This window comes from Trachypithecus francoisi, unplaced genomic scaffold (assembly GCF_009764315.1).
Source record: "Trachypithecus francoisi isolate TF-2019V2 unplaced genomic scaffold, Tfra_2.0 Lachesis_group10, whole genome shotgun sequence".
Lineage (NCBI taxonomy): Eukaryota > Metazoa > Chordata > Mammalia > Primates > Cercopithecidae > Trachypithecus > Trachypithecus francoisi.
Window position 1 is genome coordinate 113,611,119 of NW_022681455.1, and position 24,945 is coordinate 113,636,063.

A 24,945-nucleotide genomic window follows, 5' to 3' on the forward strand; every position below is an offset into this window, starting at 1 on the left:
ATGAGCCCTCACTGGAAATATGTACAGCCCGATGAAAAGGTGAGTTTGATTTTTTTGAGACAGAGTCTTGCTTTGTTGCCCAGGCTGGAGTGCAGTGGTGTGATCTCACCTCAGTGCAACCTCTGCCTCCTGGGTTCAAATGATTCTCCTGCTTCAGCCTCCCAAGTAGCTGGGATTATAGGCATGTGCCACCGGGCCGGCTAATTTTTGTATTTTTAGTAGAGATGGGGTTTCACAATGTTGGCAAAGCTGGTCTCAAACTCCTGACCTCGTGATCCGCCTGCCTTGGCCTCCCAAAGAGCTGGGATTACAGGCGTGAGCCACCGCGCCCAGTCAGTGAGTTTGATTTTTAAATGACCAGAAATGCAGTCCATGTGCATAAAAGGAAAAACTCAATGCCTGGCACTAACGTCTCAAAGTGCCTGTATGACGCTTTCACCCTTAACGTCATCGCTGCCAACACCTAATAGAAAAAGTTAGTTGGCAACCAGTCTTGTGAATCTTTTCATCAAAGGAGGCATTCTCTGCCCGTTCTAAAGAGACCCTACAGAGCACATGCGCATAGCTGCCTCTCCTTTTTTTTCACCTTACAGGGGATCAGGACACATTGGGAACCCGGGATCTGTTTGGCGGGTCTGTTTCTCAAGACCTAGAACCAGGTGGTCCAGGCACCTCACTGATCTAAGAACGTGAGTGGCAAGAAGGAAGAGGCATCGTTCAGAATGCTCGGGGCTGATGGTGAGCCAGAGGAGAGGAGGGATGTACCAGAAAGCTCTGGCGTTTCCTCTCAGCCTGAACCACAAGTGCAGCACCAACTGGGCAGTCTGTATGGAGTGCCCTGGCAGCCCCCGGGCCCCCCAGTACAGCACAGCCCTGCTGATCAAGAGACAAGCACGGTGACCCAGCAGCAGTGGCACCTCCAGGGCCTGGGTAGATCTGAGCTCCAGGCCGCTGGGCTCCCTGAGGCACAACTAGGAGAAGCAGCAGAGTCCAGCCCAAGCAGGTCTTGCTTGAACACGACTGGGTGGGGATGGCAAACTGGCCTGGGGAAAGGGGATCCCAGCAGGAAGCTCTGTGGCTCACGCTCTGTCTCCCTCCCTCTCTCCGTGTGTCGTAGCTTCCTACTGGGTTCTGAGGTTGGTGAGTACCAGTCATGGTGGTGCATGTGGTCCCCCAAGCTGGGCCCCAGATGGGGGACTGGGAACGGGGGCCTGGCGTCAACAGAGCAGCCTCCTCCCTGAAGCGTGGGACTCTGTGAGCAGGTTGGCATTGCTCTTTCCCTGCAGGCCAGCCTTATTCTTCTTCCCCTCCCAGTGAAGAAGTCCTGTCATTGCTCAGAGCAATTGTAAGTGTCTCGTTTTGTTTCGTACTCAGGATCTTTCCTTTCCCACCTACCCCCAATCAAGAAACCATGTGTCCGCACTTTCACTCTCTCTCCCATAGGTAGGGGGGTGTCCTGGGCTCCTGCTGCTTTTGAGCTATGTTCCCTGTTCCCCCATCCTGAGAAGTAGGGTCTTCAGCTCAGTGTCATTTCTTTAAGAGCTGTGACCCTGGGAACCAGGGGCCAGGTTCTGCGGTTGGGTGGGTGAATGGGTGGATGGGTGGACGGGTAGGTGGTTAAGAATCTAGCTGGAAGACAGGGGTGGACTGTCCTATTAATGATAGCAGGTCAGGGCCACTGCTACCCACCCTCTCCTTGCCCAGCCCCCCATTCCAGATGAAGTTGTGGTCAGGCAGAAGAGGGCCCCACACGGCTCCTGGAAGGTTGGCACACTCCTCCATGGAAAGAGAGTCTACGCTGTGGCCATCAGCGGCTCAACCCACCATGTGTACACATGTGGCTCTGGCTACATCAGGGTGTGGGATGAGAGTGCACTGCAGGCGGGGAACAAGGCCCCTCAGGCCCAGCTGGATTTGCAGGTGAGGGGGATCCAAAGCAGGACTCAGGGAACTCCGACAGGGCCTCTGATTTGAGACCCAGGGTCAGTGCCCTGAGGGGATACCAGTGTGTGAACCCTTCCTACAGGATCCCCAGGACTGTGTTGTCACCTGCAAGCTGTTCCCTGATGAGCAGAGCCTGATCACAGGGGGTGCATCCCAGGCCGTGACTCTCTGGGACCTGGCACCCACCCCCCAGGTCAGGGCACGGCTGACCTCAACAGGCCCCACATGCTATTCTCTGGCTGTCTCCTCTGATGCCCATATCTGTTTGGCTTGTTTCCATGGATTTGTTGAGATTTGGGATTTGCAGAACCAAATCTTGATCAGGTATGACCTCCCTCCAGAGCCACTCAGGTGTACCTGGGGGAGGGCTTGCCAGTGAGGCTCACTCTCCTCTCTTTGCATTAGGGCTCTTTGCATTAGGGCTGGGCGAGTCAGTGTAGGGGATAAATCTGGGGTAGTCCTGGGGGCTTCCTGACCCTGAAACTTTCCGGGGGCCCAAACCACTCAGTGACCGTCTGAGTTGTTTTTCCACCCACCAGGAAGCACGAAGTTCCTGTATACGGGTCGCGATGTGTGGACATCACCGGCAATATATTCTGGACAGGAGGTGAAGACACCACCCTGTATTCCTGGGACCTGAGGAACTACCAGAGGCTGCACCAACACGACTTGCAGAATGAGGTGCCTGGCTGGCCACCACTGGCAGAATGCCACCTGCAGTGGAGTGATGCATGGAGGCAGGGGTGGGAGTGTGAGCTTGAGAGGTGGGCACAAAGCATGGCGTTGGCAACTTTGAGTGCTGACCTCAAACCTGCTTCCACAAACAGATCCTCAGCATTACCCATGACCCCGGCGAAGAGTGGGTACTGGCGGGCTTGAGAACAGGTGATATCGCATTCCTTCACACTCGCCGGAATGAGCAGTTTAAGGCTCTCGTGAAAAAATACACCCGTCACCACAGCCTCAAGTTTGCCTCCTGTGGTGAGTAAGAAGCCAGGTGACACCTCTGGGTGTCCGATTTTGAACTTGCTGTTGTCTCTTCTTTCTCTATTCACCCCCCTTTCCTTTTCTGGCTCCCTCCGTCATGGGAGATCCTGCACAGAATGTTAGCCCGAAGACGCAGGCAGACTGAAGAGGCATGAACCCAATCCGATTGTTCTGTGGTTCTGTGATATCCATGATCCTGTGTGTGGTAGGAGGGTGGGGGCAGATAAGGGAATGGCTTGGGTTGTGTGTCTGATTTTCATAGATAGGGAAACTGAGGCAGAGAAAGACTTGCCCTTAGTCTGGTTGGGGACAGTGCTGGAACTAGAATGCAGGATTGGTCTCTGGCCTCTCATCTGTTCGTTCCTTCACCAGGGAGCTATTTTGTGACTGCGATAGATACGCGCCTCAGTGGCTTGGAGGCACCTTCTCTACAAAAGTTGTTTCAGGTACTGAACACAGAGAGATGCCTGAACCCAGGCACTCGGAGCTTATAGCTCCAGGTCCCAGTTGGTTGGATTCCAGTGGGTGTTGGAAAACACCTCTGAGATGGCACCCAGGGCCATTTTACAGAGTAGAGGAAAGAGGACTTCAGATCCTATGAACTCCCAAGTCACCTTGAGCCCTGAGACTTGGCCCTGTCCTCCACTTGAGCCTTAGGTCTACACTGAGCCTTGAAACAGCCCTAAATGAAGCCTCTATGTCTGGCCCAATCCTTGCCCCAAATGTGATCCCTTTTTTGGCCCTTCCATCTATCTAGATAGAGGAGTCTTCAGGTATCCTGTGCTGTGACGTATCCTCTGACAACCAGTATCTGGTCATGGGCTCCAAAAGCAGTGCCACGGTCTACCAGCTCTTGTATTAAAGGTGGCATGGCATGGTCCTGCCAGTGAAGACCCAGTCTTTGGGCTGGTTTGGCTGTGAGGATGGCTTCAGGGTGCTGGACACCTCTAACACCTGCCATCCCCTCTGCTTTAGCTTGGGTGGCAGGTCATTCCTCCCGTCCAATACCCCGCTTTCAGCCCACACTCCCAGATTTTAATCTGATGGCTTGGAGCTTTTTCCTTTGTTATCTTTCTACTACTGATTTCTGGGATTTGGTGGGAAACTTGAGATCCCTTTGTAATGAATAAAATAGCAAAGCAGAAAGCAAAATGGCCTGGATATGTGTCCCTTTCTTTCAAGTCACAAACTCATTGTGATGGATTGCTTATGCCTTCAGCAAATTCCAGGGTGGGGAAGGAATTTTAGACCAGACTTAATTTTGTTTGTAAACTTTTTTTTTTAAGTGGGGAATTTTGGGAATCTTAAAGCTCAAGAAATGTAAGACCGCGTACCAACTTTCAGACTGTGATAGATAGACCAACAATGCTCAACTCTTGACTCAGGTAAAACTCCTAGAGCTGGTCTAGCCATGTTCTGGGGACAGGTTCCCTTTTTGTGCCTAATTTCAATGATGGAGAAGCTCCTTGCTTCATGCTACTTCACTGTATTTGACTTTTTAAAAGTCCTGATGCTAATTCTGGTGTTTGGTGCTAATCAAAGCTACGTAGCTCACTGTTTCAGGACAGTTTCCTCATGTTTGAAAATGTGACAGTGTAGTAGTTTATCTGGGCTTCACTGGGCTGGAAAGGCCCCAGCTCCTGGAAGAAAAGCCATAAGGCCTGCTTTCTAGTCTTCTTCCATCAGCGTCCTGTTTTCGGCTTGGTGTTTGTATAGCTGAGACTGCCAGCTGCCCACTGAAGTTCATGGCTTAGAGTTTTCCCTGGGAGGAAGCTGCAATGCCAAGGGCCAAGTTTGTCATTCTTTGCAACATGTAGATGTTGTCAGGAACTTAGTTCTTGCCAGTGGATCATGAGTGAATAATATGTGTCAGCTTTCGGCTAGGCCTAAAGAAGTAGGACTCTTCCCTCCAGAGTCTCCTTCCACTTCTACCAGCTCAAGGCAATGATGTGGAGGCCCTAGGGCATTGCAGAAACACAGGGTAGAAGCAGCCTCTGTGCATGAGTCAGACATCAAGATAAGTTGTTCACTTTGGACTATTGCATGGAAGAAAACAAACCCAAAGGAGATATCACTTACCATCTGTTAGGATGGCTAGAGTAAAAAAGACAGTAACAAGTGTTGACAAGGATGTGGGGAGATTGGAATCCTCATATATTGCTGATGGGATTGGAAAATGTTGCAGTCACTTTGAAAATGTTTGGAAGTTCTTCAAAATGCTTAACACAGAGTTACCATATGATTCAGTAATTCCACTCCTATGTCCAAGAGAATTAAAAATAAAGACACACAAGTTGGGAGGGTAATAATTGGGAGTGGGAATACAAGAATTTTAAAATGCTTTCTGGAAATAAGAGTCCTAATTAATAGCAGTGTTGATAAATCAAGGAGTAGCATTGTGATCTCTAGGTTAATTGCTAAAAGAATATTAAACAAGTGTATAGCTTCCAGGCAAAGAGGTAAAATATTGGAATAATATATAATAATAATCCAAAAAAAGAGGGAAAAGGAAAAAAGGAACAAAGAAGAACCTGAAAAGGAAAAGCTTACTGAAATGATAGGTTTGAATCCAAATATAGCAGTAATTACATTAAATGTCAGTGGTTTAAATGTTCCTATTAATCTGTAGAGATCATATAACAATTTAAAAAATCACAACTGTGTTTGAAAGATACATTAAAACATAAGGGCACAGAAAGTACAGCATAATGAAGATACTTTCTGCACAAATCGAAGAAAGTTGATGTTAATATTAGACAACATATAAAACAAAAATTTGAGATAAAGGTGAACATTTCATAAGTGTTCAGTTCAGGTTCAATTCATCAGGAAGCACAATAATTCTATTTTTATGTAGTTGTTACTGTAGCCTCAAAACACAAAAAGAAAAATCAACAAATTAAGACAAATTTATATCTCACAGTGACCAGCAGTTCAAATAGACAAAAAATTTATAAGGGTACAGAAGCTTTGAATAACATGATTGGAAAACTTAGAACAAGGCATACAACCACTACAGAATAAACCCCCACCCCGCCCACACACACAGCATTTACAAACCACCATATACCTGAGCCATAAATTTCAAAGGATTTAACTTTTACAGAATATATTATTTGACCACAATGCAATTAAGATATAAATAATAAAAACATAACTAGAATTTTTCTATTTTGGAAATTAATAAATATACTTCTAAATAACTAATAGAGAATAAACTACAAAATAATTAGAAGGTATTGTAATGAAAAATACAGAAGGATTCAGCTAGAGATAGAATCAGAGCTTGCCATTTAAGTCACACCCCATCCCCCTCTCCTGGATCTCTTGAGGCTGGGTGCTGACTGCCTGGGTCTTCCTGGCTCTTGGAAGCTGGGTCTGCAGTGACGGTGGAGACAAGGCCTTTCTCCTAGGCGAGGAAGGTCGGGGAAAACAGATTGGAAGTGGTCTAGGAGACTGTGATTTTCACAGATGTTGCCAGAGGAATTGGTTCAATTTAGCTTTCAGCAGCGCTTAGTGTCCATTTGCCTACATTCACGCCAACAGTGTGTGTTGTCTCATTTGTGGAGGGTTTTGTTTTGTTTTGTTTTGTTTTGTCTTGTCTTTAAACCCAGGCTGGAGTGCAGTGGTGTGATGACGGCTCCCTGCCGCTTTGACCTAAGGGATCCTCCCACCACAGAGGTGCTGGGACTAGAGGCAGTTGCCACCACGTCTGGCTCTTTTTTAAAATTTATTTTTATTTTTTGTAGAAACAGGGTCCCAGTATGTTGCCCAGGCTGGTCTCTAAATTCCTGGGCTTAAGCTATTCTCCCATCTTGGCTTTCCAAAGTGTTGGGATTACAGATGTGAGCCAATGCAACTGGCCTCATTTGTGGATTTTAATTCCTGGGAGAGGGGACAATAGCCGTTCCTGTGGCTGTGATCTGAGTTTCTTTTGTTATGAGCGAGGTTGAACCATTTGCGAGTTGACATAACAATATATTTATGCAGCCCTGTGGCGGGGTCCCCTGCTTCTGTACACTTGGCTTTCAGGTGATGACACATCCTTACCCTCTGGACCCTGACAGGAACACCTACTCTTTGCCCATGGTCCAAAGTGCTTTGCTTCTAGAAGCTTCTAGCTACTTCCAAGCATCTTTGCTGCCATCGTACACAACAAAACAGCTGCCCTCTCTGAGGCTCGAACTCAGGACCTTCAGATTATGAGACTGACGCGCTGCCCACTGCGCTAAGAGGGCCTCTGATTTATCCCTCAAAGGGCCTCAAAGGTTTCTACCTTTCGTAATAAAACGCCTGCAGCCCCTTGGGGTGACAGCGTTGCCTCTGCAAGGTCAGCCTCTGCAGGGAGCAGCCCCTGGTCTCACCCCGGGCTTGTGCGCACACCTGGGGACACGTGGGTGGGAAGGTAGCTCTTGCGGCGGCCACTGAGCCGCCTGAGCTCAGGGAACGAGCCCCGCGCAGGGAAGAAAGCTGCCTGCCGGTCCCCAGCGCAGCCTCGTGGGGACCGGGACCTGAGCCACCACAGCTCACAGAGAGGCGATGAGATCCTGCGGTGTGTGTGGGATGCCTGGCGGGCAGACTCTGGGCACGGCCAGGTGGGGACAAGCTCCGAGGTGTGACCAGGCCGGGGTGCAGGGGAAGCGGAGGACGAGCGTCTGGTGCAAGCGGCGGGGATGGCGAGGACAGGCGAGCACCGGAGAGGAGGCTGCAAGGGGTGACCCCAGCAGGGGTCCTCAGTCTGCAGGGCGACAGCCGCTTGATTGGGCTGGAGATGGGCTCGCGTGGCTGCCAAAGGCAGGGTCCCAGGGTGGACTGAGGCTGGAGCGTGCGACGTCAGCCGCGGGTGGGCGTCAGGGGCGACCCCGGAGCGAGGGGTGGGTAGGGCCTTGGGGAGCAGGAGGGCGTGGCAGACGGGCAGGAGGGCGGAGAAGGGGTCTGGGGTATGAAATCTCCAGGCCCAGGCCCTGGAGTCGGGGTGGGGTGAGGTGGAAGCAGGGAGGGAAGGTTCCAGAAGATTCTTGGACGTGAATTCAGTCGGCAAATGGAGGGAAGAAGTCATGGTTGCCTCGGACTTGCCAATTAATTCCTTCCTTCCTTCCTTCCTTCCTTCCTTCCTTCCTTCCTTCCTCCTCCCTCCCTCCCTCCCTCCCTCCCTTCCTTCCTTCCTTTTGCATCCCGCGCTTTTCTTTTTCTCTCTTATTTTTCAAATACTCTTGCTTCCTGGTTACACATAGGGGCCTCTCATTTTGAAGGGCAGCAGAGTCGCACTGCTCGCTCCGAGCAGGGCTCTCCAATTTATTGTCACATGAAAAGATGACAGGAATAAAGGGTGCAGGGAGGGATGGGCGAGTGGATGGGTGGGTGGAGGGAACTCTCCCCATCTCAAGATTCCCTCCTCACTCTTTCAGGAAAGTTACTGTCCCAGGGAGTCTTCACCCCATCCCATTGCCCAAAAACCATCCTGGGTAAGATGACGACGTTGAACTTGCCAGCTTACTCATTCTCTAAGCCCTTGTGGCATTTTTGCTTGTTTTCACCAGATAACCAATCATATATTTCAATACCTGATAGGACTAGTCTCTTCTACCCCCAACCCCCAACGCACACACCTGCTCTTCTGTTCGGGTTTCGGTGCTCCTTTGGGAACTGGTTTCGGGTGATTTCTTGCACAGTGGTCACTCTGATTCTTCCTTCTCTGATCTCCTAGGGCACGTGGTGACTAGCACATCCCAGGGTTTGAGAGGGTTCTCGATTGTTCTCTGTGTGTCAGTCCTGTCTTCTCTATAAGGCTGGGACCTCTGCGATCCAGTGACAGGATTTGAGCCACCCCTGGGCGGGCCACATTCCACATGCCCAGAGGTATGGGGAAAGGGGGGCTCTGGATCCCACCCCCAAGTCACCCTCTGCTGCTGTCTCCATTCCAGGTTCAGCGCAGGAGGGAGAGTGTGAAGGGAGGAAAGCACTGCCCGGAGTCTGTGTCCTGGGTGTGGTTCTCTCTGCCACTAGCCAGCCTTGAATTTGGGGCTCCCCTCCTGTTCATCTTGGGGTCATACACACACTGCCCTGGGGAGCTGATGAACAGGCAGCATCCCCAGTAGGGGTAGTTCCCAGGTGCTCTGAAAAGCTGCTCAGCCAGAGAAGCTATAGAGGGAAAGAATGTAGTTAGTTTTAGCAATCCCTTTAAACACATTTTTCAAGATGTCCCCGCTCCTAACCTTGAGTGGGTTCCCCCAGCCTTTGGGGAAATATTCCACAGGGCCCTGCAAGGACAAGGCCAACCCACACTCTCCCACCCGGATGAAACAGGCCATGCGCTTCCACGGACCCGTGCAGAACCTTCCTGCCATCCTCCCACTTACCCAGTCCTACTCCAGCATTCGTCGTCCACAAAACCCCTTCCTTCTGGGTTCCCCTTGCCACAGTGGCCTAAAACTAGCAGGGAATGTTCTTTCTCTGCTACTTCTTTGTGCCTTTCCTCTTTCCCTGAGCTGACTTCTCTTTCTTAGGGGCAGAGGCTGGTATGGAGTTTTCTGAATCCCTTGCAGCATGTATGCAGGAAGAAGCTTTTGCGTATTGATTTGTGAAATGTGGAGATTGTAGACAGTTCTTTGTAGGAAGCAGAGATCCGACCGTTCAGTGTTAGGGGTGGGTGTGTGAGGCTGGGCGCGTGGTAAGAACAGGAGACATGGACAATGCCAGGGGCAGGGGTGGCTGTGAGATGAAGCTGGCATGATCAACAGGGAGGGGGGAAGCAGTGGAAGATCGGAAGGAGTCGGCCATTAGAGCAGCCCCAGGACTTTGGTGTGCAGGGAGGGAGGAGTGGAGGGGAGGCAGCCGGAACAGAGACCAGTGAGAAAGGCACTGGCCATGCCTTCTCTGTCTCCCCAGGCATTTCTTACTGTCTTCTTTATGCCTGAAGCCGTTCACCTTTCATACTCAGCTCAGATATGATCCCGACTGTGAGGAGATCTTGCTTCTTTGGCTGACATTTGTGTGTTTGTTTTTAGACAGAGTCTTGCTCTGTTGTCCAGGCTGGAGTGCAGTGGCATGATCTCAGCTCACTGCAACCTTCGCCTCCCGGGTTCAAGTGGTTCTTGTGCCTTAGCCTCCTGAGAAGCTGGGATTACAGGCATGTGCCACCACCTCCAGCTGATTTTTGTATTTTTAGTAGAGATGGGGTTTCACCATGTTGGTCATGCTGGTCTCGAGGTCCTGACCTCAAGTGATCTTCCCACCTTGGCCTCCCAAAGTGCTGGGATTAGAGGTGGCCCCTGCGCCCGTCTTTGGCTGGCATTTGGTCCTTTCCCTGGCCTATCCCAGCTCTCTGCTCACCAGATTGTGCATCTGAGACATCCAAGAAGTCATAACTTTTGTGAGGACAGACGGCGCCATCCACTCAGGTTTTGTCTCTATTGCATCCATCCCAATGTCTCTGACATGGAAAGCCATCTCTCTCTAGGTGTTTTTTTTTTTTTTGGTTTGAGAGACAGGCTCTCAAGCTGTGTCACCCAGGCTGGAGTGCAGCAGGGTAATCACTGTTCACGGCAGGCTTCAACTCCTGGCCTCAAGCAGTCCTCACCCTTGAACTCCTGGCCTCAAGCAGTCCTCACCCTTGAACTCCTGGCCTCAAGCAATCCTCCTGCCTCAGTCTCCGGAGTAGTTGGAATTACAGGTGCACACCACCACACCTGGCTAATTAAAAACTTTTTTTTTTTTTTTTTGTAGAGACAGGGGGTCTCAAAGTGCTGAGATTACAGGCATGAGCCATGGCACTCGACCCTTTCTTCTTTTTTGTTAGGGACTTCCTGGAACTTGAATCTGTAGGTCTTGAGAGAGTCAATGATTTCAGTCACGCAGTGAGAGGAAAAATTCCCTTGTGTATACGGGGCCCCTGATATGACTTCACCAACAGGGTCCTGAAGATTCCACAGTAGGGCACTAGGAAGAGAGGAGTGCAATGCAGTGGCTCACGCCTGTAGTCCCAGCACTTTGGGAGACCAAGGCAGGAGGATTGCTTGAGCCCAGGAGTTTGAGACCAGCTTGGGCAACAAAGTGAAACCCCCATCTCTACAAAAAAAAAAAAAAAAAAGTTAGCTGGGTGTGGTGTCATGCACGTGTTGTCTCAGCTACTTGGGAGGCTGAGGCAGGAGGATCACTTGTGCCCAGGAGTTTGAGGCAGCAGTGAGCTAAGATCATGCCACTACACTCCTGCTTGAGTGACAGAGACCCTGTTTCAAAAAATAAAGGCTGGGCGCGGTGGCTCACACTTGTAATACCAGCACTTTGGGAGGCCGAGGTGGGCAGATCACCTGAGGTCAGGAGTTCGAGACCAGTCTGGCCCACATGGTGAAACCCGTCTCTACTAAAAATACAAAGGAATTAGCTGGATGTGGTGGCACATGCCTGTAATCCCAGCTACTCAGGCGGCCGAGGCGGGAGAATCACTTGAACCCAGGAGGCGGAGGTTGCAGTGAGCCGAGATGGTGCCACTGCACTCTAGCCTGGGCGATAAAATAAAATAATAAAATAAAGTAAATAAAAAAGAAGAAAAAAGGAGAACCTGCTGGGGCAGGTCACTAACTCCACCATCATGCAGAGTGAAGCTGCCCAGGGCCTCTGGTAGGGCTGTCTGCAATTTCTGGCCCTTCCTCCAGGGGGAAGCCTTGCATTGCATCTTACACCCCAATACATGGCTGTGGATGCAAAGGGCCCTGCGTAGGAGACCTGGACTGGCTGTGTGACCTTGAGAATGTCTCTTCCCTCTCTGGGCTTGTTTCTTTTCTATGAAAGGATGGGGTCAGTCCTGGAAACAACTGTGCGCAGTTGCTGGAGTGATCTGTTCATCCCTAGGTCTGCCATGCATGGCTGTGAGTCCTTCGACAAGTATCTTAACCTCTCTGTTCCCATAAAATGGTGATCATACCTGAATCTACTTCACTGGGCTACTGAAGGGAGGTTATATTATAGAGTGGACAGAATGTGCCTAGCACGGGAAGGCAGTGGCTGATTACTGATTGTCACTGATCACTGACTTGCGGCCACTTAGAGCCGGAGGATCCCTCCTGGCCTGGCTGAGCCCTCTCTCCTCACCACCTGGTATGGAGTGGGTCCATTTATTCTCAAGACCCTCTGCTAGGAAGTAGGAGCGGCTTCCAGAGCTGCCAGATTTCAGGCCCGTCTGTTATATTCCCATGGTTCCCACCAGGATAACTGAGGAATGCCTGCCACTCACCCACAAAAAAGGATTTATTTACAGTGTAAAATTCATCATACATTTCTTTGAAGTGAACATAACCTCAAGATTTTATTGTCTTCATAACAAAACAAAAGATAAATTTAGAACTGAATCACTTGGCCTTTTCTCTTCTTATCTCCTCCCAGTTCAAAATGCTTGCATGTCCTCATAGCCAGCATTGTCTTAGATCTGCAGCTGGGCTCAGCACTCAAGCCTCGGCACCATCTCCTTTGTAGTTTTAGCCTTTTTCTGGAAAATCAGCTTACAGAAATCAATGGCCTTGATATACACAAACAATACTTAGGTTAGAGGACTTAAGAAAACCCCATGTATTATAGCAACAAAGAAGATTAAATACTTAGAGATAAACTTAATAAGAAATGTGCAAAATCTATAAAAGGAAAATTTTACAACACTTCTGGAAAACACAAAAGCACATGGAGTGGGAAGACATCCCTTGTTTTTGGCTATCACAACTCATTATCAAGATGCCCATTCCCTCCAAGTTGATTTATAAATTGAATGCCATTCTTATAAAAATACCAACAAGCTTTGTTTCATGGAGTTGGTAAGTTGATACTACAGTTTCTATGGAAAATAAACATGCTGGAATAGCCAGGGAAAAACTGACACAAAGTGGGGGCCTAGCCCTACGGGCTGTTAAAACAAACTATAAAGCCTCTGTAATTAGAACAGTGTGGCATTGGTTACATGAACAGGCAGACAGACCAATGGAATAGGAAAGAAAGTACAAATAGACCTAAGTACAAATGGGAATTTAGTATATGATAAAGGTGGCATGTCAAATCTCAGAGGCAGTGATGAACTTTTTATATTTATTTATTTATATTTTTTGTTTATTGAGGTGGAGTCTTGCTCTGTCACCCAGGCTGGAGTGCAGTGGCACGATCTCGGCTCACTGCAACCTCCACCTGCTGGACTTGAGCAATTCTCATGCCTCAGCCTCCTGAGTACTGAGCCCAAGATTGCCGCTCCGCTTCCTGTCATGACGCCACTTTCCCCGCGCATACACAGCATCCTTGCCCTTCCTGTCCTGTGCCACTTTGTGGGGTTGGTGCTTGCCACACTTCTTACAGGAAGTCTGGAAGGCTTTAGGAACATGCACCACATTGCAGGAGCCCTATTGCGTGGAAAGCTATTGTTAATTTCTAAGTCATTTATGCTTACAGAGCTGATAGGAGCTAAACTAAGACATGGGTTATTCTGTAGGAGGAAACAGTTTGGAGAGTAGTCTACATAGTGGTCAAGAGTTTTTTAAAACTCCAAACCTCAGATTGTTGTCTGCATATACCCTCTTGGGGAAAAGGTAGTTCTTATTTGGAGAAAACATAGATTGTATTATCTTGAGAAGATCTAAAGGGAACCACAGAGGGAGGAAGAGGCGACACAGGAAGTCTTTCTAGTTAGGGCAGTGGTCTCCCTGGTGGGGTGGACACCGTTGTCTTGGTGTGATCATAGAACTCATGGAAATGACAGGTGGCCTGTGACACCAACTTTTTAGAGGAGAAGGGTTTCTTGCATGTATTGGTGGGGCCTCAGCTGTATCTAATAGGAGGTATGCACTGCACTGGAGGTCTCAGATGGCCCTGGGAACAAGTCTTGAGGCCTCCAGTCTACACTGGGCTCCGCCAGCAAGAAGAGAAAGACCCCACGGGTTGGCTGGTTGGTGATAGTGGGAGGAAACCTGGTGTGGGAATGAGGGTGGGGCCAAAACTCTGGTGATTGAGGGTGTCTTATAGGAAGTCTCTCATGACTGTTGCTTCTCAGGGCTGTTTTGAGGGACACGGTTGATTGAAGAGTCTCCCTTCCTCGGTGTGTTTACCCTGAAACGTGTCTCAAGTTGGTAGTACCTACCTGCTCTGTGGCAAGAGCTTTTTTTTTTTTTTCCTGAGACGGAGTTTCGCTCGTGTGCCCCAGGCTGGAGCGCAATGGTGTGGTCTTGGCTCACTGCGACCTCTGCTTTCTGAGATCAAGCGATTCTCCTGCCTCAGCCTCCCTGGGATTACAGGCATGCGTCACCACGCCCTGCCAATTATATATATATATATATATATATATATATATATATATATATATATATTTTTTGAGACGGAGTCTCGCTCTGTCACCCAGGCTGGAGTGCAGTGGCCAGATCTCAGCTCACTGCAAGCTCCGCCTCCCGGGTTCACGCCATTCTCCTGCCTCAGCCTCCCGAGTAGCTGGGACTACAGGTGCCGCCACCTCGCCCCGCTAGTTTTTTGTATTTTTAGTAGAGACGGGGTTTCACCGTGTTAGCCAGGATGGTCTTGATCTCCTGACCTCGTGATCCGCCCGTCTCGGCCTCCCAAAGTGCTGGGATTACAGGCTTGAGCCACCGCGCCCGGCCTAATTTTATATTTTTAGTAGAGACGGGGTTTCTCCATGTTGGTCAGGCTGGTCTCGAACTCCTGATCCTCCCACCTCGGCTCCCAAAGTGTTGGGATTACAGGCGTGAGCCACCGCACCCGACTGGCAAGAGCTCTTTGAACATCCTGTGCCATGAAGGAGAGTTCATGGGCATTCTTGTTCAGAGTGCAACTCTGGATTGTATAAGGCCTTTCTTGTTTTTCTCATTTTAATCCAGGTCTTGGAGTTTTGGTTATTTTCTTTTGGGGGAAAGATTTTGCCACTTCCCTTCCTGTTCTTTTTGTTGCTAAGCAAACTGGTTTTGGAGATTCCGTTTGCTGACAGCCTTCATTAAGCTCTGTGGTTTTTAGGTTGATGTTCCAGGAGAGGCTTGGTGCCACAAAGTAAGTCAATGTTACCTTTCACTGTGGCAGTTGCTCTCCCAGCCCCTGCCTCGTGGATACTCTTCTGAAATGTGTTTGGAAGGCTGCATCTCGCTTCCATTTCTTTCTCTTCCAGAGTCACCTTGCTTTGCAGGGCTATGATTTTCTGCTCATGCTCTGCATGGCTGTGCAGATGCACGTTGATCTTTTCAGGAGAGTGTTGGCCTCATGCAGTGGATAGTCACCTTCTTTCAGCTGATTTACTGCAATGTGGTGCATGTTCCTAAAGCCTTCCAGACTTCCTGTAAGAAGTGTGGCAAGCACCAACCCTGCAAAGTGGCACAGGACAAGAAGGGCAAGGATGCTGTGTATGCGCGGGGAAAGTGGCGTCATGACAGGAAGCAGAGCGGCAACCTTGGGCTGAGTACTCAGGAGGCTGAGGCATGAGAATTGCTTAAGCCCAGCAGGTGGAGGTTGCAGCGAGCCGAGATCACGCCACTGCACTCCAGCCTGGGTGACGGAGCGAGACTCCACCTCAATAAATAAAAAATATAAACTGTTCTTCCAGATGTTGCTTGTCTGACACAACTTCTTTCTGTGTTGCCTGGAAGTAGCCTGTGCTTTTCCCCATCGTGGTTAACGAAGACTGTCAAAGTCATCTTGTCTGAAACTGCGTCTCATCGCTTTACTGGCCTGCTGGCACGTCTCATGGTGTAATGTGATCTTTTAGATGGGCGTTTTCTTGTGTCTGGCAAAAAAGGACTTGGAGGACTCTCTGAGGTTGCTCATGGCATTTGATCAAGTCATTAAAGGCGGCACGTTGGTATCTCTGTGTCTCTTTTTCCTGTAGGAATTCTGAAGCCTCATATGTTCTTCCCAAGCAAGACAGAAGTTAGATCCATGCGTCTCCTTTGCATTTAAATTCTTTTTTTTTGAGACGGAGTCTTGCTCTGCCGCCCAGGCTGGAGTGCAGTGGCCATATCTCAACTCACTGCAAGCTCCACCTCCCGGGTTTACGCCATTCTCCTGCCTCAGCCTCCCGAGTAGCTGGGACTACAGGCGCCCGCCTCGTCGCCCGGCTAGTTTTTTTTTGTATTTTTTTAGTAGAGACGGGGTTTCACCATATTAGCCAGGATGGTCTCGATCTCCTGACCTCGTGATCCACCCGTCTCAGCCTCCCAAAGTGCTGGGATTACAAGCTTGAGCCACCGCGCCCGGCCTGCATTTAAATTCTTTAAAGCTCTTCTTACCTTGGAAAGTGTTATTAAATCTCACATATGGTTTGGTAATATTTCACATTGTCTCTGTTTTCTCTTGTTATCCTGACTCCAAATTAACAAGCAGATTCCTCACTAGAACTTAATTTGATCTGTTGAAACCCAGACTCTTCCTCTGACTGATTTCTGTTTTGTACTCTGATGGCCTCAAAGAATGTCCCTGAACTTTTGATCTTTTTGTTCAGAGTCGAACAGTGTATTTAGAATGTCTCTCATTCCTTCAGATACATTTTTAGGAGTCAGTTGACAGTCTCTGGGGCAGGAAGGAAAATATACTCCTGGCCTCTCAGCTGAAGCCCAGGCACTAGGCTGGGTCTGCAAAAGCTGGGGGTGAGGTCTTTGGGGAAGCCTCTTAGATTGGTGAGGAGGATATGGTCCCCCTGTGTCTCAGGTTTGGATGGCCTCTGTTCTGGGTGCTCCCTTCCAAAAGAGAGGGCTATTCCTTGGCGTGGGGGGGGCAGCAGCTGCAGGAGAGGAGTCTGAAGTGGGGGTCTCCTGTGTCCCTAGCCTTTTTCCTGGTGAGCTATAGCCTCCAGAGGGAAGTGGCAAAGGCTGTGGTCCCTGCAGCACTCCACTATGTATAGTAGCAACAAAGATGATTAAATACTTAGGGATAAACTTAGTAAGAAATGTGCAAAATCTATAAAGGGAAAATTTTTCAACACTTCTGGAAAACACAAAAGCACATGGAGTGGGAAGACATCCCTTGTTTTTGTCTATCACAACTCAACATCAAGATGCCCCTTTTCCCCCAAGTTGATTTATAAATTGAATACCATTGCTATAAAAATACCAACAAGCTTTGTTTCATGGAGTTGGTAAGTTGATACTACAGTTTCTATGGAAAATAAACATGCTGGAATAGCCAGGGAAAAACTGACACAAAATAGGGGCCTCGCCCTACGGGCTGTTAAAACAAACTATAAAGACTCTGTAATTAGAACAGTGTGGCATTGGCTACATGAACAGACAGACAGACCAATGGAATAGAATAGAAAGTACAGAATAGATCTAAGTACAAATGGGAATTTAGTATATGATAAAGGTGGCATGTCAAATCTCAGAGGCAATGATGGACTATTTATTTATTTATTTATTTATTGAGATGGAGTCTCGCTCTGTAGCCCATACTGGAATGCAGTGGCACGATCTCAGTTCACTGCAACTTCTGCTTCCTGGGCTTAAGCGATTCTTGTTCCACAGCCTCCCAAGTAGCTGGGATTGTAGGTGTGCACCAGCACGCCTGGCTAATTTTTGTATTTATTTATTTATTTGTTTTGGTAGAGATGGGGTTTCCCCATGTTGGCCACGCTGGTCTCAAACTCCTGACCTCAAATGATTCACTCATCTTGGCCTCCCAGAGTGCTGGGATTACAGATATAAGCCACGTGTCTGGCCCAGACTTTTTAATAAATGGTACTGGGATAATGGGGTAGTCTTTTTTTTTTTTTTAAAAAAGATAAAATTAGATCTATTGTTCAGAGAATATATAAGAATAAACTCAAATGGATCCTGAATTTAAATGTAAAAAATGAAAACATGTAAGTACTTGGGGGAAAAAGTCCATGGGTGAGTTCCTCTTAACCTCAGTGTAAGGAAAAGATTTGAAAGCATCACTCAGAATCCAGAAGCAATGACATAAAATTCTGGCAAATTGGACATGGCAATAAAATAAAATAAAATAAACCCAAACCACAGAACACCAAAGTAACTGAAAAATTGAGAGAAAATATTTGTAACACATACCACAGACAAAGGGCTAATGTCCCTAATATATACAGAACTCTTAAAAATTGAGGGACAGAGGATGAAATATTCAACAGAAAAATGAGAAAAGACTTGGACAATTCACACACACATTAAAATTGTCCTCAAACATATGCCAGTTACTGGGACAGTACTGTGGGGACAAAAATAAGTAGACACAGTTCCCTCCCCCAAGGAGTTTCCAGTTCATTGGGAAAGTCACACACTGGAAACTAGCTTGAATAGGGGCAGAGTATGGTTAAGTTTCAAGGGGTAGGCTGGGCGCAGTGGCTCATGCCTATAATCCAAGCACTTTAGAAGCTGAACCAGGAGGATCGCTTGAGCCCAGGAGTTTGAGACCAGCCTGGGCAACATGATAAGACTGCATCTGTACAAAAAATTTAAAAACTAGCCAGGTGTGTGATGCGCGGCTCTAGTTCCAGCTGCTTGGTGGGGGTGAGGTGGGAGGATCACTTGAGCCAGGGAGGTTGAGGCTGCGGCAAGCCATGATCATGCCACTGCACTCCAGCCTGGATGACAGAGGGAGACCCTGTCTCAAAAAATAAATAGGCCAGGTGTGGTGGCTCACACCTGCAATCCCAGCACTTTGGGAGGCTGAGGCAGGCAGATCACAAGGTCAGGAGATCGAGACCATCCTGGCTAACACAGTGAAAGCCCGTCTCTACTAAAAAAAAAAAAAAAAAAAATTGGCCGGGTGCAGTGGCTCAAGCCTGTAATCCCAGCACTTTGGGAGGCCGAGATGGGCGGATCACGAGGTCAGGAGATCGAGACCATTCTGGCTAACATGGTGAAACCCTGTCTTTACTAAAAAAATACAAAAAAAAAACTAGCCGGGCGAGGTAGCAGGTGCCTGTAGTCCCAGCTACTCGGGAGGCTGAGGCAGGAGAATGGCGTGAACCCGGAAGGCGGAGCTTGCAGTGAGCTGAGATCCGGCCACTGCACTCCAGCCTGGGCGACATAGTGAGACTCCGTCTCAAAAAAAAAAAAAAAAAAAAATTAGGCGTGGTGGAGGGCACCTGTAGTCCCAGCTACTTGGGAGGCTGAGGCAGGAGAATGGCATGAACCTAGGAGGTGGAGCTTGCAGTGAGCAGAGATCGCGCCACTGCACTCCAGCCTGGGCGACAGAGCGAGACTCTGACTCAAAATAAATAAATAAATACAATAAAAAATAAATAAAATAAATGGGTGGGGTTGGATTTCACCTGAGCCTGCTGGAGGGCTGGGAGGAGCAGTTGGTGGGGTGGAATGTGGGGAAGTGAACAATCTAAGAGGCAGTTGGAAGTGGCTCTGAGCAGAGAGGACCATTGAGGGATGAGGCAGCTGATGGAGAGGGATGGGTCAAGGGATGGAGGGTAGCACTGTGAGCTGAAATAGGTGAATTGGGAGGGGATGCTGGCTAGAGAAGAGGTAAGTCCAGCACTTACTGTGCTTGGGGCTATGAGAGGCACCTGAGGACAGATTCCTGTCCTCCAGGATCCCACAGTCTTGGGTGAAAACCAGCAAGGCCTTGAGGAACTAGAGTTCCGGAGAGAATGAACTTAGTAGTCTAGTGGAGGGACCAAGGGCAAGCTGCCCAAGGCTCAGACTAGAGTTGGGGCTGGTTGGGTTTCAGGGGAAGACAGATGTCCATGTGGATCTAGCCCACTGGTCTCTGGACATGTGGCTGTGTTGGTCAAAGGAGAAGACCAAGGCTCAGAACAAAGACTTGAGATTTGCTCCCACAAGTGTCAGAGAAGGAGTTATGGAGGGAGAGCATGGCCTGAGGGTCATGGAGCAGCTGGCAAGAGTCTTGGGCAGTCTCACATTGGAGGCCATGAGAAAGAGTAGTTAGGAGAGGGGTGCTTGAGCCAATAATCAGATTCAAGTCCCTGTTATGCTCATGTGCCAGCTCTGCCCTTGAGTTTTCTCATCTTTAAATTGGGGAATAGGGCCGGGTGCGGTGGCTCACAGCTATAATCCCAGCACTTTGGGAGGCTAAGGCGGGTGGATCACGAGGTCAGGAGTTTGAGACCAGCCTGGCCAATGTGGTGAAACCCTGTCTCTGCTAAAAATACAAAAATTAGCCAGGTGTGGTGGCAGACACCTGTAATCCCAGCTACTTGGGAGGCTAAGGCAGGAGAATCGCTTGAAACCAGAAGGTGGAGAGGTTGCAGTGAACCAAGATCATACCACTGCACTCCACCCTGGGTAACAAGAGCAAAACTCTATTTCAAAAAAAAAAGGGGAATGAATCAAACCCATCTCAAGGCATGACTGTAGGACCAAATGAGTTCACATGTGCAAAGTGTTTTAATATGGTCAAAGCACTCAATAAATGCTGCTGTTAATTAGGAGGCAAGAAGAGATTGAAGGAAAAACTCAAGGGGCTCCAGAGAATACTACGATGGTGCAAAGTCACGGAAGCCCTGGGAAGAACAGGTGGAATGGAGTCGCTATGACATTGAGCCTCATCTAGATGCCAGGTAGGTAACACGCATTATCACAGGTGAGTCTCACTGTGATCTCACGAGGGAATTTCTATGGTCATCCCCACCCCACAGTGTAACAAGCTCAAGGTCCCAAGAGTATGACCTACTTTTCCTGTTCTGAACCTTAAGTTTTATTGATTTATTAATTATTTTACTTTTTTTGAGATGAGGTCTTGCTCTGTCACACAGCCCAAAGTGCAGTGGTGCGATCCTGACTTACTGCAACCTCTATCTTCCAGGCTCAAGCAATCTTCCCATCTCAGCCCCCCAAGTATCTGTGAGTACAGGCATGTGCCTCCACACTTGGATATATATATACATATATATATCCTTTTTTTTTTTTTTTTTTTTTTTTTTTGGAGATAGGGTTTCACTAGGTTGCCCAGGCTGGTCTCAAACCCCTGGTCTCAAGTGATCCACCTGCGTTGGCCTCCCAAAGTGTTGGGATTCCAGGCATGAACCACTGTGCCGGCCTGAACCTTAAGAATGAAATCATCCTTGGGTTAAAGGCTGGTCTCCCTTAGAGATGGTCATTTGCAGGGTACCTTCCAGGGGCTAATGCTCTGGCAAATGCTGGTGACCTTGAGATGAATGAGCCTTGATCCATGTACTCAGTGAGCTTCAGGATGAGGGTTCCTATAGCCTCTCTCTTCATTTCATCATCTCCAAAACCTGACAGGACTGATGCTGGAAGGTCTTTCCCAGGTCCAGATTCCTCTCCTGGCTCAAACACTTTCCTCTGTGGTCTCCAGCCCAGGGTCTGAATTCACTCTACTTGGCCAAGTGCTCTGCCTGCTTTTAGGGTCTGGTCTGTGCCCTGAGCCCCTGTCCCATCCCAGCTTTATCTCTCACAACTGCCCAGCCCTTACCTGTACCCTGGTCATGTGGATCCTTTCCTGAATATCAATACCCTTCATTCATCTTGGTCTTTTGGTCTGAAATGCAGCCCCTCCCTCCACTAGCCCCTGAAACCTAACCCACCCTCCTCCTGCACCGCCTGGACTGTAGGAAGCCTTCCTGGCTACGTATGCAAACTAAGTCTTTTTCTCCCTCTTCTGTTTTCCTAGATTTAGAGATGGTTCTAGTACGTGACTCAAGATAAGAGGTTGTGTTTGGCTGATACCACGTGTGTCTGTCTGGAGCTAGATATGAGGACAGAAGCTCCTTGAGCCAGGGATGGTATCTTAGCTATCCCTGGGATCCCCATGGGACACGTGCTAATAGGGAAATTCAAAGACCCCACCAAACTCCTGCCACCATTTCCCGCCCTCTTGTGCCCAGGCCCACCTCTGAGTTGGAGGAGCAGGGTGCTGTGGGAAAAGGTGCAGTGGAGTCAGGGTCTTCAGGTCTGTGTCATCCCACTGAATACATGGCCAATGACCTTGGGCAAAGGGACTCCTCCCCTTGGGGCTTTAATCTCTGCATCCACAGACTGTACATATGGCACTGGACCAGGACCTCCCTAGTGCCTTTTTGGTAACGAGGACCATAAGTTTCTTAGACTTTTAATATGCACATGAATTCCCTGGAGAATCTGTTAAATTGCAGATTCTGACTCTGTAGGTTTGGGGCAGGTCCTCATTTCTAACAAGCTCCCAGGTGGCCTTGATGCTGGTGGTCCCTAAGCCATGCTTTGCATTAACAAGGGTCTAGCCCAGTAGTCCTCAGCCCTAGCCCGAGAGAAGAATGGCCTGAGAGGTCGCTCCTTCCCTCCTCCACTCCCTTCTCCATTTGAAATTAAAGTTTCCCTTGGGAGATTGTAAAAAGATGTTAGGATGGCACCCCAGGGACATTAGGTCAGCATTTGTAGGGGTGGGAACTTAGCATCGGTAGTGTTTAAAGCTCCCCAGGTGAATCCAGTTTGCAGCCGGGACTGGGAACTGCTCTACCTCGCGGGTGAACTTGAGCAAATGGTTTTCAAGCGAAGTTGTTTGTCTCTGCTGCCCCCTTGTGGCCACCTTGTTCACTCACAGAGCGCAAGCCCCATTCCCAAGAGAGATGGGAATCGCAGAACAATTAGGAAAATAATGTCGCTGCCATTGGTGGACGGGCTTCCCTGAGACCCCAGCACTCACCCTGACATGGGTGGGTTCCTCCTCTGCCGTGATGCTGAAGACGATTCCTTAAACAAGGGCCTCACTCCCAGTGTCCTGGGGGTAGCCCACATGAGTAGGAAAAACTCTGGGTGGGCCAGGAACTGGGAACAGCAGGGGGCCCTGTAGTTGGCAGCTGAGATAGAGGTTGGAGAGAGCGGGTCCAGGAGAAACTTCCTAGGAGAAGGTGTGCCCTGAACCCAGCGCCAGCCCAACTCTCCTGGGCGGCAGCCACAAGAAATCTTAGATGCAGACGTGAGGTTTGGGTTGCTTGACGGTCAGCCAGCAGGAGGCCCTCTGGCGCCACGTAGAGTTCCCAGGTCGGGTCTCCCAGTCTTCGTCCTGTTGACTGGGAACTGTCCACCCCGGTGCAGGATGCCCTAGATGCAATGGAGCAGCTCAGAGCCCCAGGGCTTGACTGTCCGCAGCTGGCTGGCTTCCCTCTGTGCTAGGTGCAGAGTCAAGGACATCCCCATGCACACAGCCTGCTGTCAGTGGGATGAGGAGTAGGAAGGTTCTGTTGCTGCTGCCTATTCAGAAATGCAAAATTGCCCAGTACCTTGAGCACAGGTCTAGTCCCTACCGTGTCCTGCCTGGCTGTGTGATCTTGACACATTCATCTTCCCTTTGTGGGCCCACTTCTCCCTCATCCAGTGCATCCCCCAAGCCATCCTGGGCTGTGGTGCTGCTCTCCAGACAACAGGGAGTTGGACTCATGGTTTTGGGGGCTCACATTGCTCTTAGGGGGCCAGAGTCAAGGGAATCACCTTTTTATTTTTTTTGCCTTCTGCTGTAGGGCCTGGTTCTGGGCTGGACTTTTCCCATCCTCTTCCTGAAAGCCACCCTTGTTCAATCATGGGGACAAGATCCAGTCCAGGAAAGGAGCTAGTGCCCTCCTAAGAGATGATCCTGAATGGGGCCCAGCTGTGGACAGGAAGATCTCTTTTCCAGTCAGGCGCGATGCTTCATGCCTGTAATCCCAGCACTTTGGGAGGCTGAGGTGGGAGGATCACTTGAGGTCAGGAGTTCGAGATCAGCCTGGCCAACATGGTGAAACTCCGTCTCTACTAAAAATACAAAAAATTAGCTGGATGTGGTGACACACGCCTATAATCCCAGCTACTTGGGAGGCTGAGGCAGGAGAATCACTTGAGCCTGTGGGAGGTGGAGGTTGCAGTGAGCCAAGATTGCGCCTGGGTGTTAGAGTGAGATTCAGTCTCAAAATAAAATAAAATAAAATAATAAAATAAAATCACCAAATCCCTTTTCTGTTCGTTGTCAAACACACTAGACATCAGGACACAGTGGTCCTGGCTATATGACTGACTTGTAAGAGTGAGAAATATCCAGAGACAGAATGCACATTAGAGTTGAATGGGGTTTGTCCTGGGAAAAGAGGGGACCCAAAAGAACAGCAAGAGGGTGGGGAGCTTAGCTATAAAATAATGTTTTGGCTGGGCATTGTGGCTCATGCCTGTAATCCCAGCACACATGCACCTCTGAATGCAGTCTGGGTGAATGCAGTTTCTTGAGTGTCAGAGGCTTCCGACAGAGTTGCAGGTGTTGTATTGCGTGGTTTGCAACAGCAATCAGACCAAAAGGGTGACTACTAGCATGTGAAGACAGAGGATAAGCTTCCTGGGCTCAAATTCCTGAGCTGGGAGTCAGTTCCAGGCCATAGTGTCCAGCCAGAGGAGGACAGCAAGCTTGACTCCTGTGTGATCACTAGCTCACCTGGTCTAAATGTAGCCTCTTGCTATGAAACAAAGGCAGAGAGAGACTGAAGGAACTGGAAAGAGGTTCAGTGGAGGAAAAATAAGGCAACCTCAGGGATTCACTTTTACTCTCATTTCATTAAGTTCCAGATATTGGCAGACTGCTGGCCTACCGAGGAGCACAGGAAGGGGCCTGACAGACTGGTGATCCTGGTTGGAGATGAAGAGGGGCTGATTAAGAGGAGCTGACCAAGTTCCGGAGGTTTCCTGCCCGGGAGTGGTGAGCCTGTCAGAGCTGCACCTGGGCCTATCTGTACCTAGGAGAGAGTCAGGGCGTGGTTGGCTTCCTGCAAACACCTGGGGCTCGAGGAGTGCACTGCCTCTGTTCCACGCCTGATGTCGTCCACATCCACACCCACACATCTGGCCAGGAGAGTGACTGTCACTGATGAGGTCAGTGTGATAGTATCTCTGATGGTTTCTCTGAGCTCAACCTTTGCACTTCACCTGTGTGGGCCAGATGGAAAGCCAGGGTGGAGATGGAGCATCCTGGGTCAGCTGGGATCCCACTGTGCGATTCCATGCCAGGGGTGTCAGAACCTGGAGTGCTGGTGGTGGCCAGGAAAGGGGTGGGGTGGCATTCCTGTGGCTTTGCCACTCACTGGCTGTGTCACCTTGGAAAAGTTATCTA

General features: G+C 49.2%; 1 protein-coding gene, 1 long non-coding RNA gene and 1 other non-coding gene across 3 annotated transcripts; 2 read left to right on the forward strand and 1 right to left on the reverse strand.

The window, feature by feature from the left end:
- The first annotated feature begins 620 nt into the window (after positions 1–620).
- TLE7 (TLE family member 7) lies at positions 621–3,944 on the forward strand. The gene is made up of 9 exons (XM_033219924.1): positions 621–1,003; positions 1,118–1,140; positions 1,287–1,345; positions 1,705–1,920; positions 2,027–2,268; positions 2,484–2,625; positions 2,772–2,925; positions 3,304–3,377; positions 3,689–3,944. Exons 1-9 carry the CDS (start codon positions 723–725, stop codon positions 3,791–3,793), a joined length of 1,296 nt encoding a protein of 431 aa, XP_033075815.1. The 5' UTR covers positions 621–722; the 3' UTR covers positions 3,794–3,944.
- A 3,152-nt stretch (positions 3,945–7,096) lies between these two features.
- Positions 7,097–7,169, reverse strand: TRNAM-CAU. The gene has a single exon. It is a non-coding gene; the product is annotated as a tRNA-Met (tRNA).
- A 43-nt stretch (positions 7,170–7,212) lies between these two features.
- On the forward strand, positions 7,213–24,492 carry LOC117088785. Its single transcript, XR_004439322.1, has 3 exons — positions 7,213–7,526; positions 20,310–20,440; positions 24,399–24,492. It is a non-coding gene; the product is annotated as an uncharacterized LOC117088785 (long non-coding RNA).
- The last annotated feature ends 453 nt before the right edge of the window (positions 24,493–24,945 follow it).